Source organism: Gadus macrocephalus, chromosome 1, assembly GCF_031168955.1.
Source record: "Gadus macrocephalus chromosome 1, ASM3116895v1".
NCBI lineage: Eukaryota > Metazoa > Chordata > Actinopteri > Gadiformes > Gadidae > Gadus > Gadus macrocephalus.
Window position 1 is genome coordinate 18,508,872 of NC_082382.1, and position 26,297 is coordinate 18,535,168.

Below are 26,297 nucleotides of genomic sequence, written 5' to 3' on the forward strand. Positions count from 1 at the left end.
TGTGTGAGCCAGTTTTATGTTAGTGAACTGGGTGCTGGCCAGCTCTATGTCAGCCAGCTGTGTGCTAGCCAGCGTTATGCTAACCAGCGGTGTGTGTGTGTGTGTGTGAGTTTGCATGTGAGTGTGTGCGCATGCGTGTTTATGTGTGTGTGTGAGAGTAGTGAGTGTGTGTGTGTGAATGTGTGCGCATGCGTGTTCATGTGTGTGCGTGGGGGGTGTATAGCCTGTTAGTGAGCTCTTGACAACATCATCACGTTAACCTTCCGGGTGTGGAAGAGGAAGTCCAATTGATTAGATGATGATGTACAATTTACCAAAATAAACTGCATTTCTTCTTGGAAGAAATATTGACTAATGTGCCCGTGGAGAGGAGCTAACGATATGATAAAATGGACTTGACTCATGTGGGCATCTGTCCCACTCAAGGCCAGCTCTGGGCCAAGTCTGGAGAGGGGCGAGGGAGAGACAGAAACAGGTGGAGGGAGAGGGGGGTTCGGAGGGAGAGAGGAGGGGAGAGAGAGAGAGAAAGGAGAGATAAGAGAGAGAAAGATTTAAAGGGGAAGAGAGAAGAGCTAGAGAGGGAGATAGAGAGAGGCAGGTACAGATAGAGAGATATAGAGAGGTATACAGAGATATACATATATATAGAGAGGTATACAGAGATATACTGAGATATCGAGAGGTAAAGAGGGCTACAGAGAGATACACAGCGGTATGGAGAGGTATATAGAGGTATGGAGAGGTATAGAAACAGAGCAGGGACTGTACTCACCTTGTTGAGGAATCCTTTGAGGACGCTGGCCGCCTTCACCGACAGAGACCTGGGGATCCTGATTGGCTTCTCTAGGATCACTGGAGGGGGGGGAGGGAGGGAGAGAGAGAGAGTTAAATATATATTTGTGCTTTGGCAACATAAATATACGTTTTTGATGCCAATAAAGGCCCTTGAATCTTAAATAGAAGGAAGGAAACCGACGGAAGGAAGGAGAGACAGTACCACCATCATTAAATGGAGGACATTTCTCTCAAATGAGGAGACTCAGGACCATGTGTTTGTTGGTCGGGGACCACACCCCCTGTTGGGTTAACCTTCTATGTACACTTTTTGTCTTTTACAAACACACACACACACACACACACACACACACACACACACACACACACACACACGATTCCATTATACTTTATGTAGAAGATCTACCAAAATCAAGATAACTCATAAAAAATCCTTTAAAAAAAATAATCCCGACATTAAGTCTCACCGTACAAGTTTATCGAAATATCATCCCGATCAAAAGCCCCACCTCAATCTACCTCACCTCACACTGATAATATACCTATATAATATACTTCTATATGGTGCAGCTTTGGGGAGGACCGGCAGCTCCAGGGGGGGGGGGGGGGGGGGGTGTGACTCTGACAGCTGTGCCCACACAGGGTGGCACTAAGCCAGGCATCACGCTCCCATTGAGCCCCCAGGGGACCAGGGAGAGCTGTCTGTGGTGGTGGTGGTGGGTGTAGGTTGGCATACCTCTGGCCTTACACCGTAAAGGCACAGAGGGGATTTGGAGCATGGGGGTCGGTTGAGATAATGCCACCGTGCCATCTGCACTGTCTACCTCCCAGCAGATACACGCACACACGCTCACACTCACACTACACACACACACATGCACACACACACACACACACACACACACACACACACACACACACACACACACGTAGACACACTCTCACACATAGACCTTATGGTGGGAGCTTGGAATAGCGTTTTTTTAATATAATGTTGTATTCTCTGTTTTTGTGGAGAGACATACAAACAACCACACACACACACACACACACACACACACACACAACAACAACACGTATACACACAAGCTTGTGCTAGACTCGGCTCTGTCTGTCTGCCTGCCTGTCTGTCTGACTGTCTGTCTGTCTGTCTGTCTGTCTGTCTGTCTGTCTGTCTGGACCGGGGTCCACCGGGTAAACATATTGGGGGGCGGGGCCTAACTCCTGGAGAGGGAGGGGGGTGGTGTCCTTTGGCAGTCTGCATAGAGAGAGAGAGAGAGAGAGAGAGAGAGAGAGAGAGAGAGAGAGAGAGAGAGAGAGAGAGAGAGAGAGAGAGAGAGAGAGAGAGAGAGAGAGAGAGAGAGAGAGAGAGAGAGAGAGAGAGAGAGAGAGAGAGAGAGAGAGAGAGAGAGAGAGAGAGGTGGATCAGGTAGCAGATGCTATGGTGCCATGGCAGGCATGCGGCAAACATGCACCAGACGCGGTGCCTAGCGGGAGGCTAGTAGTATGGTGGAATGTGTGTGTCTGTGTGTATGGGCATATGTCTGTGTGTTAATGTATAAGTGTGTATGTGTAGATGGGAGAGGGATGGCAGGCTAAAGGGGCGAGCTATATAAATATATATATAATATATATACAGTAAATATAAGGGCAGCATATGCTGAATGTAAACCTTGTTCAGCCAGGGTTAGCACTACGATCTCACAATGTAGTCTCGCAATCAACAATGAAATACATTATGTACGTAAACATCATTATCTTTTCATATTCATGGGTGTTTGTATGTATGCATGTATTATATATGATGTACATTGCTGTATGTGCCGACTACGTGTTCATGTGCGGACGGTATGGTTGACAAAACACAGGTCCAGACGTCTCCGAGACGAGGGAAGGGAACTAATTAACAGGCTTAATGCATCAATAATGAATTAATACCTTCAATGAATTGAAACGACTGACTTGAAGCATAGACCAGAAGTATTTACTCTTGTATTTATCTATCTTTCATCGCTCTCCCTCTCTCTTCCTCTCTTTCTCCCCCACCTGAAAAATGGTGAACACTGTAATACAATAGGATAAAAAAGGTGGTACTCAGTTAAGATCTCTCGATCTTTCTCCCTCTCTCTCTCTCTCTCTCTCTCTCTCTCTCTCTCTCTCTCTCTCTCTCCTCTCTCTCTCTCTCTCTCTCTCTCTCTCTCTCTCTCTCTCGCCCGTCTCACCTTGGAAGAGGTACTCCTCTGTGTTCATGTCAGGGTTGTCTGTGATGATGTCGAAGGGCGACCTGCCCGCCATCATCTCAAACATCAGTACTCCCAGTGCCCACCAGTCAACGCTGAAGCCTACACACACACACAGGAAGACAAACACACACACACACACACACACACACACACACACAGTTTGTTGCACTATTTCAGATATTAATGTACTTCCACTTTAATACTTTAATAATATGAATAGTGTAGGTACAACAACGCAAACACACAGAAGCCCATTATGGTGTGAGTTTACTTTACTTATTGGACACATGAGCTAAAGGTCTAACGTGTGTTGTGTTGTTGTGTTGTTGCACTGTTGTGCGTTCGGACGCTGTGCAGTGTCGGACTCCACCCCTCACCGTAGTCCTCCCCACGCAGGATCTCTGGAGCGATGTAGTTTGGCGTCCCGCAGAAAGTACTGGTGGTGTCCCCCGGTCTGATGCCCTCCTTGGGGTCGCAGCCATCGGAGGAGAAGGAGGGGGAGGGAGGTGAGGGAGGAGAGAGAGGAGAAGAAGGAGGAGAGGGAGGAGAGGGAGGAGAAAAATGAGAAGGAGGTGAAGGAGAAGAAGTAAGAGAGGGAGGAGAAGGAGGAGAAGGAGAACACACAAGAACAAGCAATTCGTAATTTCAATTTCAATACAGGTATTCAAATCTGTTCTTCTACTTTCAGTCCGTTTGGACGACCTAAACCTTCTGTACTCAGAAAATATTTAAAAAGTTCCATTCTCATAAAGAACTAAATCCCAACATCCATCCCCCAATCAATCAACCCTGGACTTTTTGTATTTTTTCAAAATGTATTTGGGTCATTTTTCCAAGGTTCCTTTCAGCACTGTGCTCCGTCCTGGCCAGGCGTACCTTGCACATGCCGTAGTCGGTGAGCTTGATGTGTCCTTCGTGGTCCAGCAGCACATTGTCCAGCTTCAGGTCGCGGTAGATGATCGCTTTCTCATGCAGGAAGTTCAGCGCGATGCAGATCTCTGCAGCGTAGAATCTGAAATGATAGAAGAGATCCCTGATCAACTAACAAACTAATCTAAAGTGACAAAGGGCGCAAATATCAAATGTGGTCCTTTTGTGTTCTTACTAGACTCCAGGTTCAAGATTAAAAAGAAAATCGTTATCGTTGATCTCATAGAAAATTGTCTATTGAACCACCATAAAGACATACTGCCCTGAACACATACAATTGCAGAAACAGTTTCATGAATAAATACAAGCATGGTTGCAAGGCTGTATTTATAACGTAGTGACAGTAATATTTGGCCTTGTTTAGAGCCTCAAACTGGTGAGATGCTCAAACACTCTCTGAATCACTACAGAGAGAGAGGTACTCATATTGTCTATTTCTTTAAGCTATATACAGCTAAACCAACAAAACTAGAACAAACTAGAAATTTGAATATCTCAATCTGTTCTATTCTACTCTATTCTATTTTGTTTTTTATCCCATTCCATTTATTCTAATCTGTCCTATTCCATCCTATTTATTTTATATTGTACTGCATTCAATACTACACTGTCTGTTCGACTCTATTCCATTCTGTTCCATTCTGTCAGTTCTATTCTGTACTTTACTGTCCCAGTCTACCCAGTCTATTCTATAGCAGTGTTGTAGCGAATTGTGCGTGGCGGTGTCTCAGATGTGGTCAGCAGCATAGATCTCCCACGGCCAATCCACCCCGTTTCCCTCCATGTCCCAGGGACGGGAGCCATGTTGGCTCGGCTCCCCATTGGTTCCCCAGCTGGCGTGCGTCCGTGCCGGCTCCAGCCAGCCTCGGTTACTGGTACAGCTCCCTAATGCCGGCTGACCGCCGTCCCCAGTGTGGAGACCTGGGGAGTACATAGAGCCGAGTGCTTCCCAGGCACTGCTCTTCACGACAGCGCTCATGAATATGTAGGACGGCTCCGGGTGATGATGGCGCTGCTTTGCATGCGCCCCGCGCCCGTCGGATCGCAGGGGCCCACGACGTGATGGGGGCCCCACCGGTGCCAGGCTTGATTTCGCTGCCTTTGATCCGGCATTCATCCACCAGTGCTCGCGCACGACGTGCGTGCCACGCGAAGTAGACAGGCGCCGATGAATTATGGGAGCTCGTTATCTGTTTTATTCCTTTTCGTTTTCTTTCCTCCATGGCGGTGGTTCGTGACGGCGGTGTGTTGAGTGCGGTGGCACGGATGAACGAGGCGCTGGGAAGGGACGTGTTGCTTGAACACCCCGGGTTCAAGGGCGCAGCGAGAGAGAGCGCCTTCGGTGGTGAAATGTAAACGCTGTACAGACACCCCTAGTCATCTGTCAGCCAGGCAGAACATCTGCAGACAATAGAGACACGACTCCAGACTAAGCTGAAGGACACCTCCTCCACGCGCGGGAGGGAGACAGAATCAGCGTAGGAGAGAAGAAACGGCAAGGAGGGGAAACATCACCAAAATGTGTTTCATCCCGAGCCATTATGGCGCACGCCCAGTGAGTCAATGGCCCACACAGAAAACACACACACACACTCACTCTTCCTCTTCTCCTGTAGTTGTTCCTTTTTGATCAGCCTACGCTGTTTTTAGTCATGGCAGCTCCGGTTGAAGCACACAGCGGCCATGTCAACTTAACCTCCCGAATCCAATCACCCAACCAAGCACCGGTCGGCCTCCTCCACACAGAGAGATCCCACGTTTTCATTTTCAACTTGATTGTTCAGCAGAGGAACGGATAGGATGTGAACAAGTGGCGGAGGAGGTTGGAGGGCGGATGGGGGGGTGGTAGAGTTGGGCAGACGGTTGCTAGGACAACCACATCTGAGGTCTGGACAGCGGGACATCCAGAGAGAAATGTTCTGGTGTCTCTGTGTCTGCTGCGCTTTTCTCCAGGCCATCGTTCTTAGATGTGAGGGCGTGAGGGTTAGATAAGGATTGAGAAAACGTAACAATAGTGGTGTCCAGTAAAGCAGTATAAATGCTTTTTTACAGTGCCTAAGTAGTTATTTGGAGTATCTGTGCTTTACTTCAGTTTGCCGTTTTTCTTTGCTTTCACTTTCATCATTTATTATTTTCTCCAATTTACATGGACTGACGGTGACTGATCGCGAAATAATTGTCTTATCATGCTAATGGGATATCCACACAGACTTCTGTACTTTTAAGCATGTTTTGTATGCGTGGTGAAACCGCTGAGGCACATCCACACAAATAAGAGTTTGCTGGAAAATCCCAACTGCATGTACATTAGCTAAAGCGCAGGCCGCACTACCAACTCATCCTCCTCCTCCACCAGTGGTGTATACTATATATCTATAGTGGATGACTACAGAGACAAGTACCTGTGATCATATCTACGGCTAATGTCCACCTGTGAACTTTTTAACTTTTTCTTACTAAGTTTTGATACTCAAGTACATTTGAATCCAAAGTAAATTTAATAGTTGTATGTAACATCACTTTTACTCAAGCGATTTGCATACTTAAATTTGTAATACTACCGTAAATGTCACTGCCTTAGATCTAAAATTTTAGGCAGTCATTTCAGGGAGTAATCAAAGAGCGCTTCAAGTGACTTTTTCGGTAACTCGTCGATGTTTGAATGATTTTACCGAGCGTGTTCCTCTGGAAGTTTCCGTTGCCGCTGCATGTGAAACATCAGATCTCCTCCGTTCACGTACTCGATGACGAGAAACAACCTACAAAAAACACAAACACACAATATAATACAAAACAATTCACAATGAGTCAATCCTTGACTTCTTTGTGTGGGAACTCCAATCCCTGAGTAGGCTGCCTAGCCCCAACCTGCTCATTAACGCATCTGGACGAGTGGTTGAGCAGTCCGCATCTGGACGAGTGGTTGAGCAACTGGGAAAGCGGCACATGGCCATACATTTGAAAGACGACAGAATTCGTAATGAAGTAATTTTATAAATAAATAGCATTATTTGTGCTAAAACATTACACATTTATTGTTTTTCTTTATATTTGTATTATTATTTATGTTTTAACAAACGACTAGGTGAATCTTTACTGTCCTCGGCCTGAATGCTGCATAGTGTTATGCTCAGCATATCTCATGCATGCGCTCTATTTAATTATCCACTTTTGTGAGATGGGGGGCTCAAATGCTGATGTGTCTCGAGAGAGAGGCTAAATTCGCCCAGCTGTTTAAATCAGGTGATACAGCGCAACAATGCCCCCTAGTGACTCAGCTAAGTTACACATTCCTAAGATAACACTGTTACGCTCCAGAAGGCCTACCCAACGACCCTACTCTTACCCTAACCCTCAACAAAACATCACATTATTACATAAGAGCACTTTAATAGTAAATACTATATTCGGTATGGCAGAATGATGCGCTTTCAATAAACTAGTAGCAAACATCCACTGCATGTGCTTCTTGAAAAGCAATGCAACACACTGACAGTATCAGGAATTACACATTTAGAGATGGGTTGTTGTCGGGGGTCGGGTGAGTGTATGTGGCATATTTTATGTTAAGGCAGATATTTGCCATGGCTTATATCACTAGTCTGTGCTGGAGGGGGAGGGGGGGGGGCAGAGACAAAGCTATCTACAGAATTGTATGGGTACACACTACACAACAGCAAAAGGCACATACTTTGAGAATCCGTCTCAATGCATTGGTTTGATAACATTGACAAACAGTTGTTTCAAAGAATGTCTCCATTGCCCGTTGTGCTTCTGGTTTTTCTGGATCAATGGATCTAGTTCTGAGTACTGCTGTTGAATGGCAGGCACCAGGGCTCTCTGTTTGGTCCGCTGCATTTTCTATCCGCCACTTACCGGCTCTCGGTCTGGAAGCAGGAGTGGAGGCCGACTAGGAAGGGGTTGGTAGACGCCTGCTCAAACACGTGCTTCTCTGTCTGCACCCAGTCAATATCCTGGTGGATGAGATAGAGAGAGAGAGAGAGAGAGAGAGAGAGAGAGAGAGAGAGAGAGAGAGAGAGAGAGAGAGAGAGAGAGAGAGAGAGAGAGAGAGAGAGAGAGAGAGAGAGAGAGAGAGAGAGAGAGAGAGAGAGAGAGAGGAGAGAGAGAGAGAGAGAGAGAGAGAGAGAGAGAGAGAGAGGGGGGGACCCAGACAGACATACTGAGAAACGACCTAAACAATCGATATGTCTGATCAATACAGCACTACAGCGGCCCTTGAGACACGGGTAGACAAACACACAAGGAGACGGACCCTGCCACGCACGACGACATCTGTTCAGAGCCAGGCGCCAAGTCTGCACAACTTTAAAATATGTATTGACAGGCATTTGTATATATATATATATACAGTATATATATATACTATATATCATGTCCAGAAACTTGGTTCCTTGATGGTCAAAACAAATGTGCAATTTCGCAGTCCACTACTGAAGCTAGCTACAGAGCTACTGCGGCTATCAACTGCTTCTGGTACTAGGAATAGCTTCTGGTGAACGCTTGAAAGCTCCTGAAACAAGCTACACAGCTCCTGGTGCTAGCAATGACTTGTGGTATTATTAAAGGTACCTTGAGCTCATGAAACTAGCTGCATATCTTTTTTGGGGGACTGCAGTGACTCTTGAGGATAATGACACAAATAAGGAAGCCCTCTCTCACTAGCTGAGTGCAGTGCTCCTCTGAAACACTGTTGTAGGGGGAGCTTTGGCTTGTGTTAAAAAGGGTTAGTTTGTGCTTTTAATCTCGTAAACACTGTTGCCACCAAAGCTACGAGGCAGGGTTTAGCCTCAGGCAGTGAGATCCCCCCCCGATTTGAGACACTCAGTATTTTGACGGTCTGTAAATGTTTAATGCTAATTATGAATATTATGTATCTTAGCTTCCCTCCTTGCTACGTCTCGGGATTATTATTTTTGTGTAAATTCAGACCTCCTGTGGTCTACTTGATGGGTACAACGGTCAGTGTTTGGACACTTTCTAATTCTTTCCTATGTAGTAACTTGGATAATTGCCGCATTTTTCTGACTGAAGAAGAATGTTTTCGCCGGTTTCTATGGAGCCTCCCACCGGGTACGTTTGATGCAAGGCTTCAGCCTACAAAGTCAATAAATAATTCACCTTATATGCACAAATAATACCATGAATTAATTAATCCAATGTCCAATGACAACATTGCCTTAACTAAAGTTTTAGCTCTACAGCCGTCCTCCATAACCTTTCTGTTATTGTGGCCCTGTATGCAAATGTGAAATATTTTCGCAGGCAGTTTATTTTTTTCAATACACAGCAAATGAAGGGCCATTATTAAGAATGAAAGGTGGATTAAAACAGTTGGACAAATCGACAATAACAGTCACACAGTTTTCAAACGTTATAACAGCATCAAACGTATACTTATTGTGCCGTGTTAATCTCACTAAAGAATGAAACAAGAAAACAAGTAAGTTAAACTAGTTAATTTATCTTTGTCTATGTCTATCTTTTATCTTTATAATTGTTTTTTTCAGTTATGTAGCACACATCTATGAACCACAACAAAGAGTGCTAATGATGTTCCCGGATCTCTGGTCCATATGAGGTCAATAAGGATGTTGGGAAGTGCTTCACGTTAAGTAAACACAAAGTTAACACAAACTACTGCATTGGGTGTCCAAGGGCGATGCCCTACGCACATTCATACTTCATTTGGGCAACTATATTTGTGAGATGACACCCAGTTGCTGATTGGGCAATTAAATGCAATAAGTTACCGAACAAATGAATGTCAAAATTGTTACAGAACATATTAAAAATGTCATCCAGTAAAAAAAGATATTGGGCAGTTTTTGTGGAATTTATCATTTATTTTTGGCATGATTTCTAAACTCTGCGGCCTGGCGGCCAATGGCTCATAGCCACTGGTTGAGAACCTATGCTCTAGAGGTTTTTAACCCCACACTCGATTATTTTATTGCAGACCTGAAATGTGTTTTTGAGTAATAATCTATTTGAGTAATAACATTTGAAATACTATGGTTGTATGTTTATTCTATGCCTTATATGCTTGGACCAATCCCATGTTAGTATAGAGTAGGGGATTGAAGGCTGATATATAATCATTTCTGAAATTTCAGTCGGTTTAGATTTACAGCGGTGTATTTCTTAATGGTTTATCAGTTGAACTGTAGCCCCATCTAGTGGATAGAAACAGGATGAAAGGAAAAACTCTTGGATGAAATCCCCTTACTCACAGCCTTGCCCCTAATCAGATTTATTGATGTGCTCTGGTTGTGAAAGTAGGTGTTAAGCCGCTATCAAGGTTTTTTGTTAGATAGAAAAGCCTTCACTAAACAAGTAGCTGAAATACATATTTGCTGAATGGCTGAAATACACATTTGTCTTCACCCAATTTGTTGAAGGACATTATAATTACTTTTTGAATTGGCATCGCTAATCAAGTGATTTTCCTTTCCCCTGCCAGTCCACACACTTACACTAAACTTCAGGACGATAGAAAATGATAATAATGATGTTTGGTCTAGTAGTGACCAAAACACATACCTCGGCCCTAGCAACACTAACCCTGAACCTTAATAAACAGGAAACTACAGCAAAGTACGAGAGAGAGATGCTCCCGCCTAGCTTGCGTTGTGAACGTGACAGAGATTGGAATGGCTTTTCTTATTCAGCTGGAAAAACCAAACGTGTTTGATAGCAGGAACACAAGCTTCATGATTCATTACATTGAAGAGATCATGGCATCCTATTAATATTCCTATTGGCGGGTGAATCCATTAATGAGCTCCACATATTTTGTAAAGATGACTCAATTAATTTCAGTTGAAGTGTTTTGTGTAAAAAAACGGATCTCTTCTCCTCCCTCCCCTCCCCTTCCTGAGTCCTCCTCTCCTCCATCATTCCTTCCTTCCTTCCTTCCGAAGCTTCTTTCCTCTACCTCGAAATTAGCTCATGCTTCTCCTCAAGTCATGTCACTCCTTGGCTAACCTTCTCACTGCTTCTTGCTTTGTGTCGTCATTCTTTCATTCTTTCTTTCTTTCTTCATTTCGTGTTAGAAGTCACCAGACTCTATTGGATGAATATGTTGAAAAATAAAAACTCACTTCAAATAATTACATTGGGCTGAAAAAGTCCTTGGTGCATCGCGGGATTTAGTGCACCATACACCAGATTTGAACACTACAGAAAGCAATACAAAACGGTACCAAAATGATTTCCCCTTCCCACTTCCTGTGCTCGTGGTCTTGTGTGTAGCCGTGAGCGCGGTCTCGTGTGCGGTCTCGTGTGGGCTCTCGTGGGATGTCTCACCTCGTCGTCGTGCACCAGCTCCTTCTTCACCACCTTCATGGCGTACACCTGGTCGCTCTTCTTCAGGCGCACCAGGAGCACCTTGGCGTAGCTGCCCCGCCCGATCACCCGCACCAGGTCGAAGTGGGCCAGGCCCAGCGCCTGCTCCTCCTGGTGGCTGAGGGTGATGCCCCCCATCCCCTCCACCACCGCCTTCATGTCCTGGGGAGGGAATGGGGAAAGGGGGGGGTATTCAAACTCTATTGTAAAGAACGAATCAACCCGATTCGGCCATAGAAAGATAAAACGAAGGAATCATATCTTGGCTTCTGTTGCGATTTAAGTGTGTTTTCATACTCTGTGGAAGGCCTACTCTATCCGGGTCATGGGAAAGGATGTGTATCAGTATCACTCTCCAAATGTTACTGGATTTCTAATCCAACCCATTTAAAAAACAAAATAAAACGTAGTTCCCAAATTACAAACGTGATAAACCAGAATATTCCTTACCTCTGTGTCTGCATTCTCTGTTTTATCCACTGTGCGATTGTGCGGTATAAGCGATACTGTTAACACAAAGCATGAATACAAAACAAAATGTACTTAAATTTCATGTCCTTCAAGTCAATCGGCATTTCAAGAACACAAAACAAATGTGTGCAGGTCGATCTACAGCCAAATTAATCCCTAACCAGATACGTTAAACAGTCACATTTCTTTGCAGCTTTAAGACTGTTTTATTTCATTCTCATTTTGGCCAGCAGAGGGGAGTCTAATGCATATTCTCCGTTTAGGGTACTGGCACCGACCTACACCACAGGAAATCGCTTGACATTCAATTCAGCGTTTTTATTTGGGGGAGGCAGGGGTGTAACTTGGTGTTCATTTTATATTTCAAGATGGAATAGAATAAAGGGTGTTTATAAATTAATAATAGATGGCGGATAAATCCATTGCACTGCAAGGCAAGGCATCAGTTCATCAGTCATAATCTCTATGTCTCTATTTTGTACTATTGCTTCTAAGACAAAACAGCTCTAACTTTCTTCAGTAACTCCAGTTTGTTTTACATGACCAAAATGAGTCAACTTTCTTAAGGATCACTAAAACTAAAACAAAATAAAACCAAACCAAACTAATCAAAAATAGACCAAACCAAACCAAACCAAATGCAACTCAATTGAAGTAAACCGAACCAAACTAAACTATAGTAGGCTGAACCAAACTAAACTATAGTAGGCTGAACCAAACCAAACCAAACTAAACTAACCTAAACGTTGTCTTTGCCAACGCATTAGTTCATAAATACATAAAACCCCGCCTTCGCCCAGCCCCCAGCCCTCACCCTTGTTGTCGTCAGAGTCATCGGGTGCGGGGTCCACCTCCTGGATCTGCTGGTCTGTGGGGGGCTCCTGGGATGGCATGACTGGATCCTGGAGGGGGGAGAGGGGCCCCCGAGGGAACAGGGACCCCAGCAGGGCTCCGGTGAGACGACAGAGAGCATAGTAGCAAGTCATCCTCTAGGCCACGGGGCCTGGGGGAGAGAGAAGAGGCTCCTCTCTCTCTCTTTAGCTCACATGTGTAAATGAAGTCACCGGGGGAATACAGCTGAATCGCGCATGTGTCCGTGTGGGAATGAGTGTCTTTCTGTGTGTGTGTGTGTGTGTGTGTGTGTGTGTGTGTGTGTGTGTGTGTGTGTGTGTGTGTGTGTGTGTGTGTGTGTGTGTGTGTGTCAGTTTGTGTCGTTCTGTGAATGAGTGCCTTTCTGTGTGTGTGTGTGTCTGTGTGTCTGTGTTTGAATGAGTGTCTTTCTGTGTGTGTGTGTGTGTGTGTGTGTGTGTGTGTGTGTGTGTGTGTGTGTGTGTGTGTGTGTGTGGGTTTGTCTGTGTTTGAATGAGTGTCCTTCAGTGTGTGCCTGTGTGAGTGTGTGTGTCTGAGTGTCATTCTGTGTGTATGTTTGCGTGTGTGTGTGTGTGTGTGTGTGTGTGTGTCTGTGATCTTCATTGATTGTGTGCGGGGGTTCGACTCGGCCAACAGTGTCTTGGTTTGAGTAGAGAGTGATTAAAACTTGGAAAGGTTCCTCTGGAAGACATCCCAAAGGTCAGGCCCCTACACTCTGATAGGGTGGATAGCCGTGAGAGGGGTTGATCACTGTATTGTCAACTGTATTTATCAGTAGCAACCTTCCAGGATAGGCCAGGTTGCTCAGTGTTGGCCAATCAACGGACCAAAGAAGGAGGGTCAACCTAATCTAAACTGACTGGGTCTGGTCTCTTGTATGTTATGTCATCGTCATAGCGATGGGAGGGTAATATTTTCCAAATTTTCCATAAAAACAATAAATGCAACCCACCAGTGAAATCCATTTGTCACCATTTTGAGACAGACTAAAACTGAATTTTTACCCAGACACCTGCTTCACCAGAGCTGGTGCTGTAGTCACGGCCACTCACCATAAGCTTTTGGCAGGTCTGAGGGATGAGTTTGTGACAGCGCTTATGGACCAGCAGTTTGCAGTTGATACACTTGTATCCCTGCCTCCCAAGCCCCCATATCCTTTCACTGCAGTGGCCACAGTACGCCTTCTGGAGGGGAGGGACACAGCACAGAGCACGACAGGGAGGTTCAATGTCAGTATCAAACAGCAGACACCTGCTCTTGGCAGACAATATGGCAGCAGCGTTGTTATCGATGAGTCACTGTGAGTAGTCAAGCAAGAAAAATTGTTGGTTTGAATTAGTGCTGCACGATTATATATATATAATATATATATATATATCGCAATCGCAATATTGTCCACAATAATCGCTATATGACTTTTTCACCAAATCGTGCAGCACTAGTTTGAATCTACGGTTGGAAATAGCATCGTCCAGACGTGAAAAGGTCTGCTACTCATAAAGAACAGACCACTGAAACGAATGCTGTAGATGACCAATCAGACTTGAGTGTTCAACAAATCCATGTAATAACAGCTAGATAGGGGGGCAGGAAAGAGTAGAGGTTAGGGGGTAACATACAGAAGTGGCAAGGTTCACGTTCTAACTAACCCTTGAGCAAGAAGACCCCTAACTGCTCAATGCATCTAAAGTCATCACTGTATACACTAAGTATAATAAAGAGATAAGTATATAGGAAAGAGGTTGATAGCTTTGATATACTCAGGAAAAAGTAATTAATTGCTTTGATGTGACTAATTGGCTAATAGACCGATCCAATTAATACATACATTTGGGTTTTTTGGGCTTTGCATCTTTGCTGAACGTAATGACCTGGAAGGCCTGATGCTTTTGTTCTGGAAAGGGATAACATTGAACAGCGTTGGATTCGACTCAGCCTTGGGAATCAACCCGCTAAAATTAGGTAATGTGCTGTTATCTAAATTTCTTGGTGACTCTTTGTCATCGTCTATGGAAAGAAAACAGAAGTGACTTCACAATATAATCACAAAGAAAACAACAGGATCAGCTGACCGTGGAATAAATTGTAATATTACGCTAAATCCTTCCATCAATAATCTATAATCTTTGGTTCACAAATAAACAGAGCATGAAGCAGAATTATCAATCAAAAAATAGCACCAATTAATTTCCTTTAGTTCCCACCAAAACACAGTTAAGCCTCTAGAGGGCAGCAAAGACCCCAAAAAAACAGTCAAGTGCGCGGTTACTATTTCTGTTTGCTGTTGTCCCAGTTTGAGTGAGCGGGGTACTCCACGGCCGCAGTGTATTATACTTCAGCCTTTCTCCTGCCCCTTGAAAAAACCTTGACCTCCTTCAGTGTTTGGCTACGAGGAGCTATAGTTCCTTCTCGGGAACGCCTCCTTTTCCTTTGTCCTGGGGAGAGAGACGGTGGGGGGGGGGGGGTTCCCTTCCCCTCATTCCCATGGGGGGGGGGGGGGTGAACTTGACTCTGAGTTGCATAAGTCAGAGTTTCCGACTAACTGTCCTCAAACGTAACCAACGACGCCCCGTCCCCCGCCGTGCCTTCCCTCTCGAAGCACGGGTGAACAAAGGGCCGCCGTCCGAAACTCTGTTGCCATGGCGATGCTCTATAGGAGAGATCAAAGCCCTCTTAAGTTCCCCCCCCCCCCCCCTCCAATCAAAAGGGAGGAAGGAAGGCAGCGAGAGAAGAAATCATGAATAAGTGAAAGTATTTTGTCTGCACAACACATCGCCTGGCTGGTGGAGAGTCAGTGGTTGAGATATAAGTTGTTTACTCTTATTACAAGAATACATGGCGTCATGACACATGCTGTTCAAGGTCTCTGTTAGCTGACTGTTAGCTCTCTGTGGACGCTCTGTTAGCTGACTACTAGCTCTCTGATAGCTCTCTGTTAGAGCTATGCTAGCTGAATGTTAGCTCTCGGATAGCTCATTGTTAGCTGACTGTTAGCTCTCTGTTGACTCTCTGTTAGCTGACTGTTAGCTCTCTGCTAGCTCTCCTTTAGCTGACTGTTAGCTCTCTGTGGCATCTCTGTTAGCGCTATGTTAGCTGACGGTTAGCTCTCCCACCTACTCTCTGTTAGCTGACTGTTAGCTGACTGTAGCTGACTGTTAGCACTATGTTAGCTGACTGTTAGCGCCTGGTTAGCTGACTGATAGTTATCTGCTATTAAACTTGTTTAGATAAGATACAATCCATTATCAAGTTAACCAAGACAGACCAAACACACACACACACACACCCACACACAAGATATTCCAATTGATGTTATACAAAATAATGATACGAACAGAACACCATTGTCCAGGGCAACATCCACTGCTATCAGTGGCACCATCTTGTTCTTGGGTCTGGGTACTTAAACCAGGAGCGTCTTTGTCTCGCTGCCCTTTTACTTCAAGCCCTTATTGTCCTCCTTAAAGGTTCACCATCATCTTGGTCTCTCTCTCAGAGCAGCTGATGCTTATACGACGAGAGATAAAACCTCCTCACCTTCAGTGGACACTACACTCAGGACATCACACCAGGGGGCGTGCGGATTAAACACCTCCGTCACTCAGTATTTTATATTTTATTTATTTTCTAAAGGGTGCCTTTGAGTGCCGTGCCAGACCGAAGTCAGACACAAACACAGCCTGTGATTCTCACAGGCTCAGGGGGCAGTTTGTACCAGCTAGTGGCTGGCTTTCCTCTGAACTCTCTCACCCTTGGTTGCTTCAATGCAAGGCTCTGTGAAGCAAGGTTTGAAGTTTTAAAAGCATGAAACAAAGGTTGTGATTGAGGGTTTCTGGTCAGTTTATATCTTCGCGCTAGGTGATGTCATGTGGCTTATTTTTGGAATTCAATTTTGGAAACGGCTATTGCTACATGTGTTACCCTGGATGGGAGCAGTTAAGGTATTGAGGTGCTCAGTAAGGGTTTGGATATTGGTTAGTTGGCTTGCTGGAACTAGTATTTCTGTTACTAGCTTTTATATTACTGGCCCTTTCACAGTATCACTTAATGGCTTTAGTAAAATTCGACAACATTGAGCTGTTCTCCATCCAGGAAACATAAGGATCAGAGGAGGGGGAGTAGGGCTGCTGAAAATACTTGCGCTCTTTGCAGATGATGTGATATTATCGACTGTCTGAACATGACTTCAACATTAACAGTGAGTCACTGCTGCCCATAACGGAAATGTAGCACGGAAAAGTGTAAAAGACTGCTATTATTATGGTCCAGTTCAATGGGCTGGGCTGGCTCATGGTAGTGTCTGGGTAATGATATGTATTAGTTTATCGGTGTATGCGGTTGGGTCCACGGCCTGCCTGTAGGTCATCCTTGAGCAGGATGTCCCAACCCCTACCTGCTTCATGAAGACATTTATTGTACTCTTGCACCGTGTCAATATAGAAGCAAAGACTAGGAAGACTAGGAATTAAGTATAAATATAACTCTTAATAGTAATTATCCTTTTTTTTTAAAGATACATATATTTGACTGATAAATTGCTTAGAATTAGCTGATAAATTTTTTCAGAGTACAAATTGTATTCTGCCGAGTGCGGCTATAAGGGTTAAAGGTAGAATGGTTTTCCATACCCCCGCTGAAGAATCGCCCACATGAGGCCAGCAGGGGTCCAGGGATGTGAGCGGACCTCACAAGAGAGGGATGGGGGTAGGTGGAGGTGTGGGGGGGGGGAGTCGTGGTCCTGTACAAAAGCATCTTTCTTCTGCTGCTGCTACAGTGACTCTGAGCCCGGAAGAGCTAAGGAATGGAGGGATGGAGGGAGGGAGGGGGGGAGAGGGGGGGGTGGAGTGATGTGGGGAGGAAGGGGGATAGATTAAGAGAGGGTGGGCGAGGGAGGTAGGGTGTGGATGGAGTTATGGGGAAGGGAGGGAAGGGGATTGACTGAGAGTGAGGGAGGGAGGGAATGGAGAAGAGGAGATGGAGGGCATCAAAAGAGCAAAGGGAGAGAGATTGAAAGAAGAAGGGGAGATGTATGGAATGGGGTTGAGAGGTAAAGAAAAGAGGAAAGAAAGAAAGAAAGAAAGAAAGAAAGAAAGAAAGAAAGAAGGCAAGCCGGACCTACTTCTCTTCGGGCTCATTTATATGCTGATGATGAAAACACAGTACTTCAAGAGTCCAAACACTCCAGCACCACAGATAGAAAGCACCCATACACACAGAAGGTCTTCACTTTTACACTTTACCTTGACAGAATAAGCAATGCACCTATAGCACCAGTGACTTGACAAAAAAAGTCGTTACATAATCTATATAAAAAAAACAACAACCGTTGGCTGAAAAATGTGCATCGTCAACGCTAGGTGAATCAAAACTGATGTTTACTCGTTTCTAGAACCAGTCAGCTGTTACCTCGTTCAGTAGGTCCTCATGTCTGAGCCGAGTTATTCAATATGTCCAGGGGGATGGCATGATGCCAGCCGAGCTCGGGCTGCACGTTGCGTTAGCCTACCCCTGCCTATCGACGCTACGTCTCGGAGCTAATCGATGACGCATGGGCGTATAATGGAAACGGCAAGCAAAGTCAGCAGATATACCCTGAAGCACTCTGCTCAGACACTAGCTGCCCGGGGAGATGGTGGATACATACACATGCAGACCCACACACACACACACGCACACCTGAGGGACAGGTTTACTACGAGAAGCATTGGAAAGAAAACCTGCAGTACTATATTAATACCATTTGTTATTCAGCAGAAGCTTTTGTCCAGACCGATTTATAGGTTGGTGAATTCCGATGCAGGACATTAAGGAACAAGTAGTGGTATAGGTATCTTGCTCATATAGATGGAGACATTGGCTGCAGACATTGGGGATTGAAACAAGTACTTTTTGCCTGGGAGGTGAACAGCCTCATCACTATGATATCCTGCGTCCTGTCCTTCAGCGAAAAGGCAAAGTCCAACTAAATGAGTACCTCATATTGTACTATACTTGAGTGACAAGTGTGTAGGCCTATGCAGGTGCAATGTTGTGATGCTAGATTGCATGTAAGCTAATACATTTCAACACCGACTGCTTCTATCTATAATAGGTATAAAAGATGAAGGTGTAACAGTGTGTAAAAGTTTTTCACAATTCCAAAATTATGTCTGTAGACTAAATTCATCCATATAATCAAGGGAAAGTGATAGTCCATAAGCCTAGCCTCAAACAGGCTATAATGAATATAATCAATCATCATAAACCAGACACAAAAACGTATGTTCTACAAATAAATTTGTCAGAGAACGGTTAACAACACAATACAAAAAAAGAACCACCCTTTGTCGGGCAAGGCCACTCCTCAAGAGACTGTGGGCAAGAGACTGTGCTTCTTAAGAGCACTGGAGTGCACAACCAGGGGCCGGTGCACTCCCTCTCCAGCGGGAAGAGCTACTTAAAGACTGAAAGTAACCCCATTAGTCTCTGTAGCAGTTTCCACTCTTCCAGTCAGAGCGGGCTGGGAGGCAGTACGTCTATGGCTAGCATGAGACAGATTCTAGCATCACGTCCAGCGTTGGTATTGGACATACACCAGTGGTGCGTCCACCGTTAGCAAGAGACATACGCTAGCATTACGTCCACCACTAAAGTATGTCAACCACTAGCCATTATACATACGCTAGTGCTACATCCACCGCTAGCACTCCTCATATGCTGCCTAGGTAGGTCGACTCAGCTAGGGGAGACAAAGGGATATAGTCTGCCAGTGAAATATGGTAATATTTTTATTTTAAATGATTATTTGTCCATGAGATACGACGGGATGATGTTATTTGTCACAAGGTGGGACCGGAAGTGATTACTAAAATATTGGTCTAGATCTAAGCACGTACCAAATTACAAATAGACCTATGCTTGTATGTGTTTGCTAACGTGAGATCGAAAGAAGAAAAAACAACAACACTGACTGCAACAGGCTGTAGCAAACCAGGCAGTAAAACCAGGCTGTAGCAATCCAGGCTGTAGCAAACCAGGCTGTATAAGCAGGCTGCAGCAAACCAAGCTGTATAACCAGGCTGCAGCAAACCCGGCTGTATAACCAGGATGTAGCAAACCAGGCTGTATAAGCAGGCTGTAGCAAACCAGGCTGTAGGTCGAAGCGCAAGCATAACTGGGCAACAATTAATTACTTATATTCTTTCAGCACAGCAGGTTAACGGTCACTGAACTGAACTCACAAACACGACTGACATGGAGCATTAGCGTAGTCACTGTAATGTACCATAAGAGCGGAGCCTGAATTCTTTATTCTGCTTCATACTTGAACAGATTTACAGCAGATTTACAGGAACAACCCACTATCATATTTAAGGCCAAAGATACTGTATATGTCCATTGTCCACTGAATGATCCACCAAATCGTGTAGAGCACCAGTGCTACTGCTCAGGGTCTTGAGCTCTGAACTGTATGGAAGATGGATGGACGTTTGGATGGGTTTTTAAGTGTTTACCCTAATGTGGCCAGAGCCACATTAGGGTATTTTGTGAAGCAAGCCAGATGCCTTAGGGCCAGCACCAGCTGGAGTTATTTCGAAATTTTCAACCAGAAATTGAAACTGGCCAACTGTGCTGTGAGTGGGTGTTGGCTTTAAGGTATTTTGGGATGTGTTTGTGTGAGTGTGTGTCTCACCCTGTTAAAGCGCTTGGCCTGGAAGAGGTGTCCGTTGACACGGTAGAGCTTCCTCCATCTTCTGGCGCCGCGGCGGTAGATCGACTCTGGAGAGAGAGAGAGAGAGAGAGAGAGAGAGAGAGAGAGAGAGAGAGAGAGAGAGAGAGAGAGAGAGAGAGAGAGAGAGAGAGAGAGAGAGAGAGAGAGAGAGAGAGAGAGAGAGAGAGAGAGAGAGAGAGAGAGAGAGAGAGAGAGAGAGGAGTCAAAGTTAGAGTTCAAGGTCAAAGGGAGATGAAAACCTACAGCAACAAAGAATGGCTCAAAAAGACGATTTATGTCCTCAGGTCAAAACAATGTCACATTTACCATATAACATTCAGTTGTCATGTAGTTCATCATTCAATATTTATACAAGGAGCATCTGGCTTGATTAAAGTGTGGTTAGAATCCAAAGCCAATCCCCTGATGCTACTAACCCTGATGCAATGCTAATCTTTATATTTAATCTTGCGTGTATTTGTATACCCTTGTTTTCCTGGTGGATAATTAGTGTCCTGATTCAAGAGTCTTCAGTTCAATTCAGTGATAAGGGTAAACACATAAACAGATTTAGCTACATTCGTCCTAAAAATAGATCTGTGTTGTGTTCATCCCCACAACACAGATAAAGCACTTCCCATAACCCTCAGGCTTTTGTAGTGTAGCTTCATTAGCTTGACTTCTGTGGACATGCTTGTTCCCACACAGCCCCCCCCCGTCTGCCACACCGCCCCTGCACCCCCTGCCAGCCCCCAGCCCACGCCACCACCAGAATATATCAGTGTTAGGAAGAAGAAAGAGATATGAGGGTGTTAAAAGTGACTAAAGAACCCCTACAGCCTCTTTGAGTCTGTATGTCTGCCCCGCTCTCTCGCTCTCTCTCTACTCTCTCTCTCTCTCTCTTCTCTGATGTTTTTATCAAAGATGAGGAAGTGGAGGAGAAGGAGGGAGCTAGCACAGAGCTTACACTACACAAAATAGAACAGAGGTCCCATGCTACCCTAATGGACTGTTCGCTGTCTCTCCCTCTGCCTCTCCCTCTTACTACATCCAATTCATCTCTCTCTCTCTCTCTCTCTCTCTCTCTCTCTCTCTCTCTCTCTCTCTCTCTCTCTCTCTCTCTCACCCCCTCCCTCTCTCCCCCAGGAGAGCTCTGGACTCATTAAGACGGGGCGATACCTCTGCTTCTATTTATACTGAACACAGAGTGTGATGTAAGGAGGTGGGAACACACGCTGCGCTGTCCCAAGAACCTGTTCCCTGAAACAAGCACCATACCACCATTCACATACACACACATAAATTAAACACACACACACACGCACACCCACACACACAAACATATATATATATATACATATATATAGAGAGAGAGAGAGAGATTTTATCTAAATTCATAACTATATCTAGAATAAATGCTATGATTGAGTACCCTTTAGGCAGAGTAACAGGCAACACCTTTGATAGAAAGCTGGTTATCGCCCTATGATTTCATTGCATGTGATGTTCTATCAACCATCAAAGCCCTTTTTCCTTGCCCCCTCTACTTCCACCCTCACCTTGTAAGTGGGTCAACCTCAGTCTTGAGGTCATGAGGAAGGCAGCGTTCTCCCAAATTCCCTCAGCTGACGATTACACCTGCAGCACACTCCGGCAATCACACAGATGCACACGCGCACATTTGCACAGGTAGCAAAGCAAAAGGTCGCCACTGGCTGTGCGTTTGTGTTCACCGCGGTGTGAAGCTAACCCATTGGTTCGACTGGATTGTTGCCCTGCCTGGACAGGGCAGTGAACGAGCCCACAAATTATTTAACACCCCCCCCATTTCTCTTTCCATGTCTGTCTCTAGCTATATCTCCATCCTTGTTGATGGGTGTACCGACATCCAGTCTCTAACCTCTCTCTCTGGCTCCCTCTCCATCCCTGTGATCATGGTTTACCCCCCCCCCCCGATCTTTTGCCTCTGTTGCCATGGCAGCACCAGAGCCCACTGCCACACCCAAGCTTTGGTTAGTCACTGTTGCCCCACTGAGGACTTTAGGATAAAGGTTTGCACTGAGGTGAACTTTTGTCCCACTTTATAGGACACGTACGCACAAACACACATTCTCATACAGAATCACATGCATACACATACACACAAACACACACACACACACACACACACACACACACACACACACACACACACACACACACACACACACACACACACACACACACACACACACACACACACACACACACACACAAACACCGAAACCACCATCCAACCCCAGCCTGAAATAATCCTCTGGCTAATTCGAGCCGCTATTGTATCTTCCCAGTAATACGGTGTGGGTTTGACAAGAGGAAGCCTTTGAAGTGGCTTCCCTCTCCTCGTGTCCCAGTGGGTTGACTGAAACACAGATGACGTGCTCTGTGTCTCTATGGGCTGTCTGTTTGCTGGCAATCTGCTTTATGTTCCCCTAAGTTAGTATCTTCCAGTGCAATTTGGAACCATATCTGGACTGATATCTATCGCTGTGTCCTTCCTCCTATATTTCCTGTGTGTTTGTGTGTGAGTGTGAAAGAGTGTGTGTGTGAGTAGGTGGATAAACCTTCCTCCTATATATCCTATGTGTGTGTGTGTGTGTGTGTCCCTGTGTGTGTTTGTGTGTTGAAAGTGGTAAGAAAATCATGTCTATACTGTGTGAGTCAACTACAGAAATTGTCCCCGTTCTTTACTAGTAATGAGGTACTATGGATACTATTGAAAGCATTTCACTTCTAGCTGTATATCTATGACACTTCATCTAACTCATAAAACCTGAATTAGAACTTGGATTCCTGGGAAGCTGTCGGATCGGGTTGTGTTAAGGTCGACTGGGTTGAGAACATACGCTAATTAATTAGATGATGGTAGCAGAGGTTAGTTACTTGAGAGTCGAGTCAGAGGACAACATAAGTCGGGATGCAGACACTGAGGTCACCCAGGAATATGCAGGCCCGTAGGGGGGCTGTCTATCCCATAATAACCAGACTACTACTAAAGTCTTACCCCTAATGAACAAAATAAAGTTCAGCCTCAACACTGTAAACTACAATAGGTAAATGGGGATGTCTCTCCCAAGCCAAATAAGGGCAAGTGACATGACATCATTGGACAGCCAAATAAGGACAGCCAAATATGTATCAAATATTGTTTTTCAACCGAGACGGCACCGCAGCTTGGTCTAAGTATTCTCTGTGAATGCCTGAATCATACTGTGCTTAATCAAAGAGAATTATTCAGATTCCAAAAGGTATGCATGAGAAAAAAAAATTCAGCTACCAAAACATCTGCCAAGTTGCTAATTTGGCACAGCTCACATTTATATAACTATGAACAACAACTTCTAATGGCTGTAGGTAGTGCTGGACTGCTTCCCAAACATTTTGTTTAAGGATCTTGTTTGTCTTCCCAGGGTGCTTGTGATGCAGTGGGCACAGAGCCAGACATGTGATTCACCCTGGAAAATATCAACTACAAACTAGCAGATGGAAATGAGAAGCTAGGAACTAGAATTACCACCAGGCCGGCAGAAAAAATGTCATAAGATATCAGTACAAGAGAGAATGTCAAGGCCTCTGCTCAACACCTCTTGAAACAATGTAATCAATACATAGTCAGTTAGGAATGAGGAATAGCGTTGTCTTGGCCCATCCATTTTACTGAAGTAGAACACAGTCATCAACATATATCACAGCCAATGTATCTGGATGCTGTAGATACGTTCAGAGAGAATGTTGCTTATGCATTCCCCTGATACAAACAGACATCAACAAACAACGCTGAGTTCTGCCCCAAACCCTATACAGATGGTACAGCAACACCATCAAAAACAAATACAAATCCTGCATTACATTTGATATTTGATTAACTCACAGATGCTTTGAAACAAAAGCTTCCAGGTGAGAAGCAATCAAAAGCACACTATAAACAACGGCGCAAACTTCTGAAAGTGTCGCGCAACCAAACTTTCCAAAGCAACAATTACTGGGACACAGAGTACGAGCAGCCATAGAAATCAGAACGTGAGTCATATAGAAATACCACACCAGCTCCGGAGGCGAGTGCCAGCGTCCACAGCCCTGCCATGATGTCTGTGTTTCCCGTCCACCGATAGAAGTGCATGTGGGGACCGGATTAGTGGAGACCTTCTCCTGGGTACCGCAGAGTGTACTAGTGAGGACCGGAGATACTCCTGAAGCACAGCAGCCACGGTGGGACTGTACTGTACTGTACTGCACACACACACACACACACACACACACACACACACACACACACACACACACACACACACACACACACACACACACACACACACACACACACACACACACACACCGCCACCGCGCCAGGGCGTCGCTCAGGAAGTCATTTCCAGACATTGTTTCTCTCTCTTATGCAGGAAAGCGTCAGTAAAGATTGCACGCGTTGCTATTAGCAACAGCGATGACAGCCTCGCAAAAACATCACCCCACCTCTCATTAACAGCAGATCACAACACACAACTTTTACAATACTAATATATAATATAGTAACTTCATAATTCAATGCCATGTTATGTCGATTCTTAGTGGCATTATTTTGTGTTTATTTTTATTTGAGGAAATAATTTCACTAGGCCCATAAGATCGTATATGTCTGAACCTTCGTACGACAATCGTTGTAATATATTTCCTCCCAAACTCCCCCCGCTACGCATTAAAGGACATTTGAGGTCAGTTTTACCCAGTGACGAGCCGACATCCCCCATGTCCCAGGTCGCTCATAGCGGGGGCGAGCCGGTCATTAAAAACAGTTATATAAAGCATCGTCAACGCAGGCCTCCACTTCAAAGAAGAGAAGAGAATGGGAGATCGATGCGGCAGCCCGGAGCCATTTTGTGGACATAATTAGCCTGGTGGGGCTCCGAGCCACACCGTAGCTCTCATCGTTAGCGTGACTTTGAATTACCATGCCTCCCTTCATGGTTCTCTTGATACAACTCATCACCTTTCAGTTAGCAGGGTTTTCAATCCAAAGCCACTTGAATGTGTAGATACATGTTAATTTGGGGCAGGTAGAGCTTTGGAGGATTGAAGAGGAAGGACGGATAACATGTAGATTGCAGACATTAAGAATCAAACGAAGAACCTTAAGGCTGTGAATCAAACACTCCAGCCAGTACAATGTCCTCGCCATCAAATCAACACAAATTAATACACACACGAATATAAACACACATACGTACGCTACAGCACCAAAACCTGACCCCATAAACACTACACTTCTCCCTGAATCCTCCATCCCTCTTTTCCCCTTCAGAGCATTGTGAACACAAGACCTCATTAGCTTGTTATCAGCTAGTGGCTAGCAGCGCTGTGTTTTACACAATGACAAGTGTCCTGGATTCAAGAGCGCACGGCCGCGTGCACGTGGGTCTCCGTGGAGGGGACTAGCTTCGAAGGAGACACTGCCGATGAAATCTGTGCCAGTTTGCTCCTGCTTCTCCACGTAGCCGACAGAAACAATCCATGAGAGCCATAGCAGAGGGTAGCTAGCTAGCCAAACACACTGAAATGTGGCAAATTTGTCACCTCATAATATTGCCATGATTGTATTTCTACCGTGTTAACACCTACCTTATCCACATGTGGTGTACAAATGTACTTATGTAAGTTGCTTTAAATAAAAGGGTTGGCTGAATGCCCTGAGTGTAAACATGGTGAACCTACGCCCGATGCTAACACAATGCTTACATCAGCAGTCAATAGGCTATAGGCTTACCAGTGTGACATGCTTAGGGAGATAAAAGCTCCAGCACTGCCTTTAATCATGTGGATTAAATCATCAGGAATGAGTTTGAAGCCATTCATCCATCCCTATCTGGATGCCCAGGTTAGTGATACACAGAAAGGCA

The 26,297-nt window shown here is 44.9% G+C and overlaps 1 protein-coding gene across 11 annotated transcripts in view; it reads right to left on the reverse strand.

Annotated features, from left to right (window-relative positions):
• The window catches only part of prkcz (protein kinase C, zeta), a 73,525-nt gene that overhangs the window by 13,807 nt on the left and 33,421 nt on the right, over window positions 1-26,297 (reverse strand). For 5 of the 11 annotated variants that reach the window (XM_060057224.1, XM_060057308.1, XM_060057293.1 and 2 more), the window contains 11 exons: window positions 20,347-20,432; window positions 13,727-13,858; window positions 12,619-12,706; window positions 11,784-11,839; window positions 11,295-11,495; window positions 7,845-7,942; window positions 6,641-6,727; window positions 3,915-4,050; window positions 3,416-3,503; window positions 3,018-3,137; window positions 773-852 (listed from right to left, as the gene is read on the reverse strand). In XM_060057224.1, the coding sequence (XP_059913207.1) occupies window positions 773-852; window positions 3,018-3,137; window positions 3,416-3,503; window positions 3,915-4,050; window positions 6,641-6,727; window positions 7,845-7,942; window positions 11,295-11,495; window positions 11,784-11,839; window positions 12,619-12,706; window positions 13,727-13,858; window positions 20,347-20,432 (1,172 nt within the window). Of the gene's footprint in view, window positions 1-772; window positions 853-3,017; window positions 3,138-3,415; window positions 3,504-3,914; window positions 4,051-6,640; window positions 6,728-7,844; window positions 7,943-11,294; window positions 11,496-11,783; window positions 11,840-12,618; window positions 12,707-13,726; window positions 13,859-20,346; window positions 20,433-24,447; window positions 25,155-26,297 lie in introns of those variants that run through there. The other 6 variants (XM_060057234.1, XM_060057300.1, XM_060057284.1 and 3 more) reach the window with 3 other exon arrangements.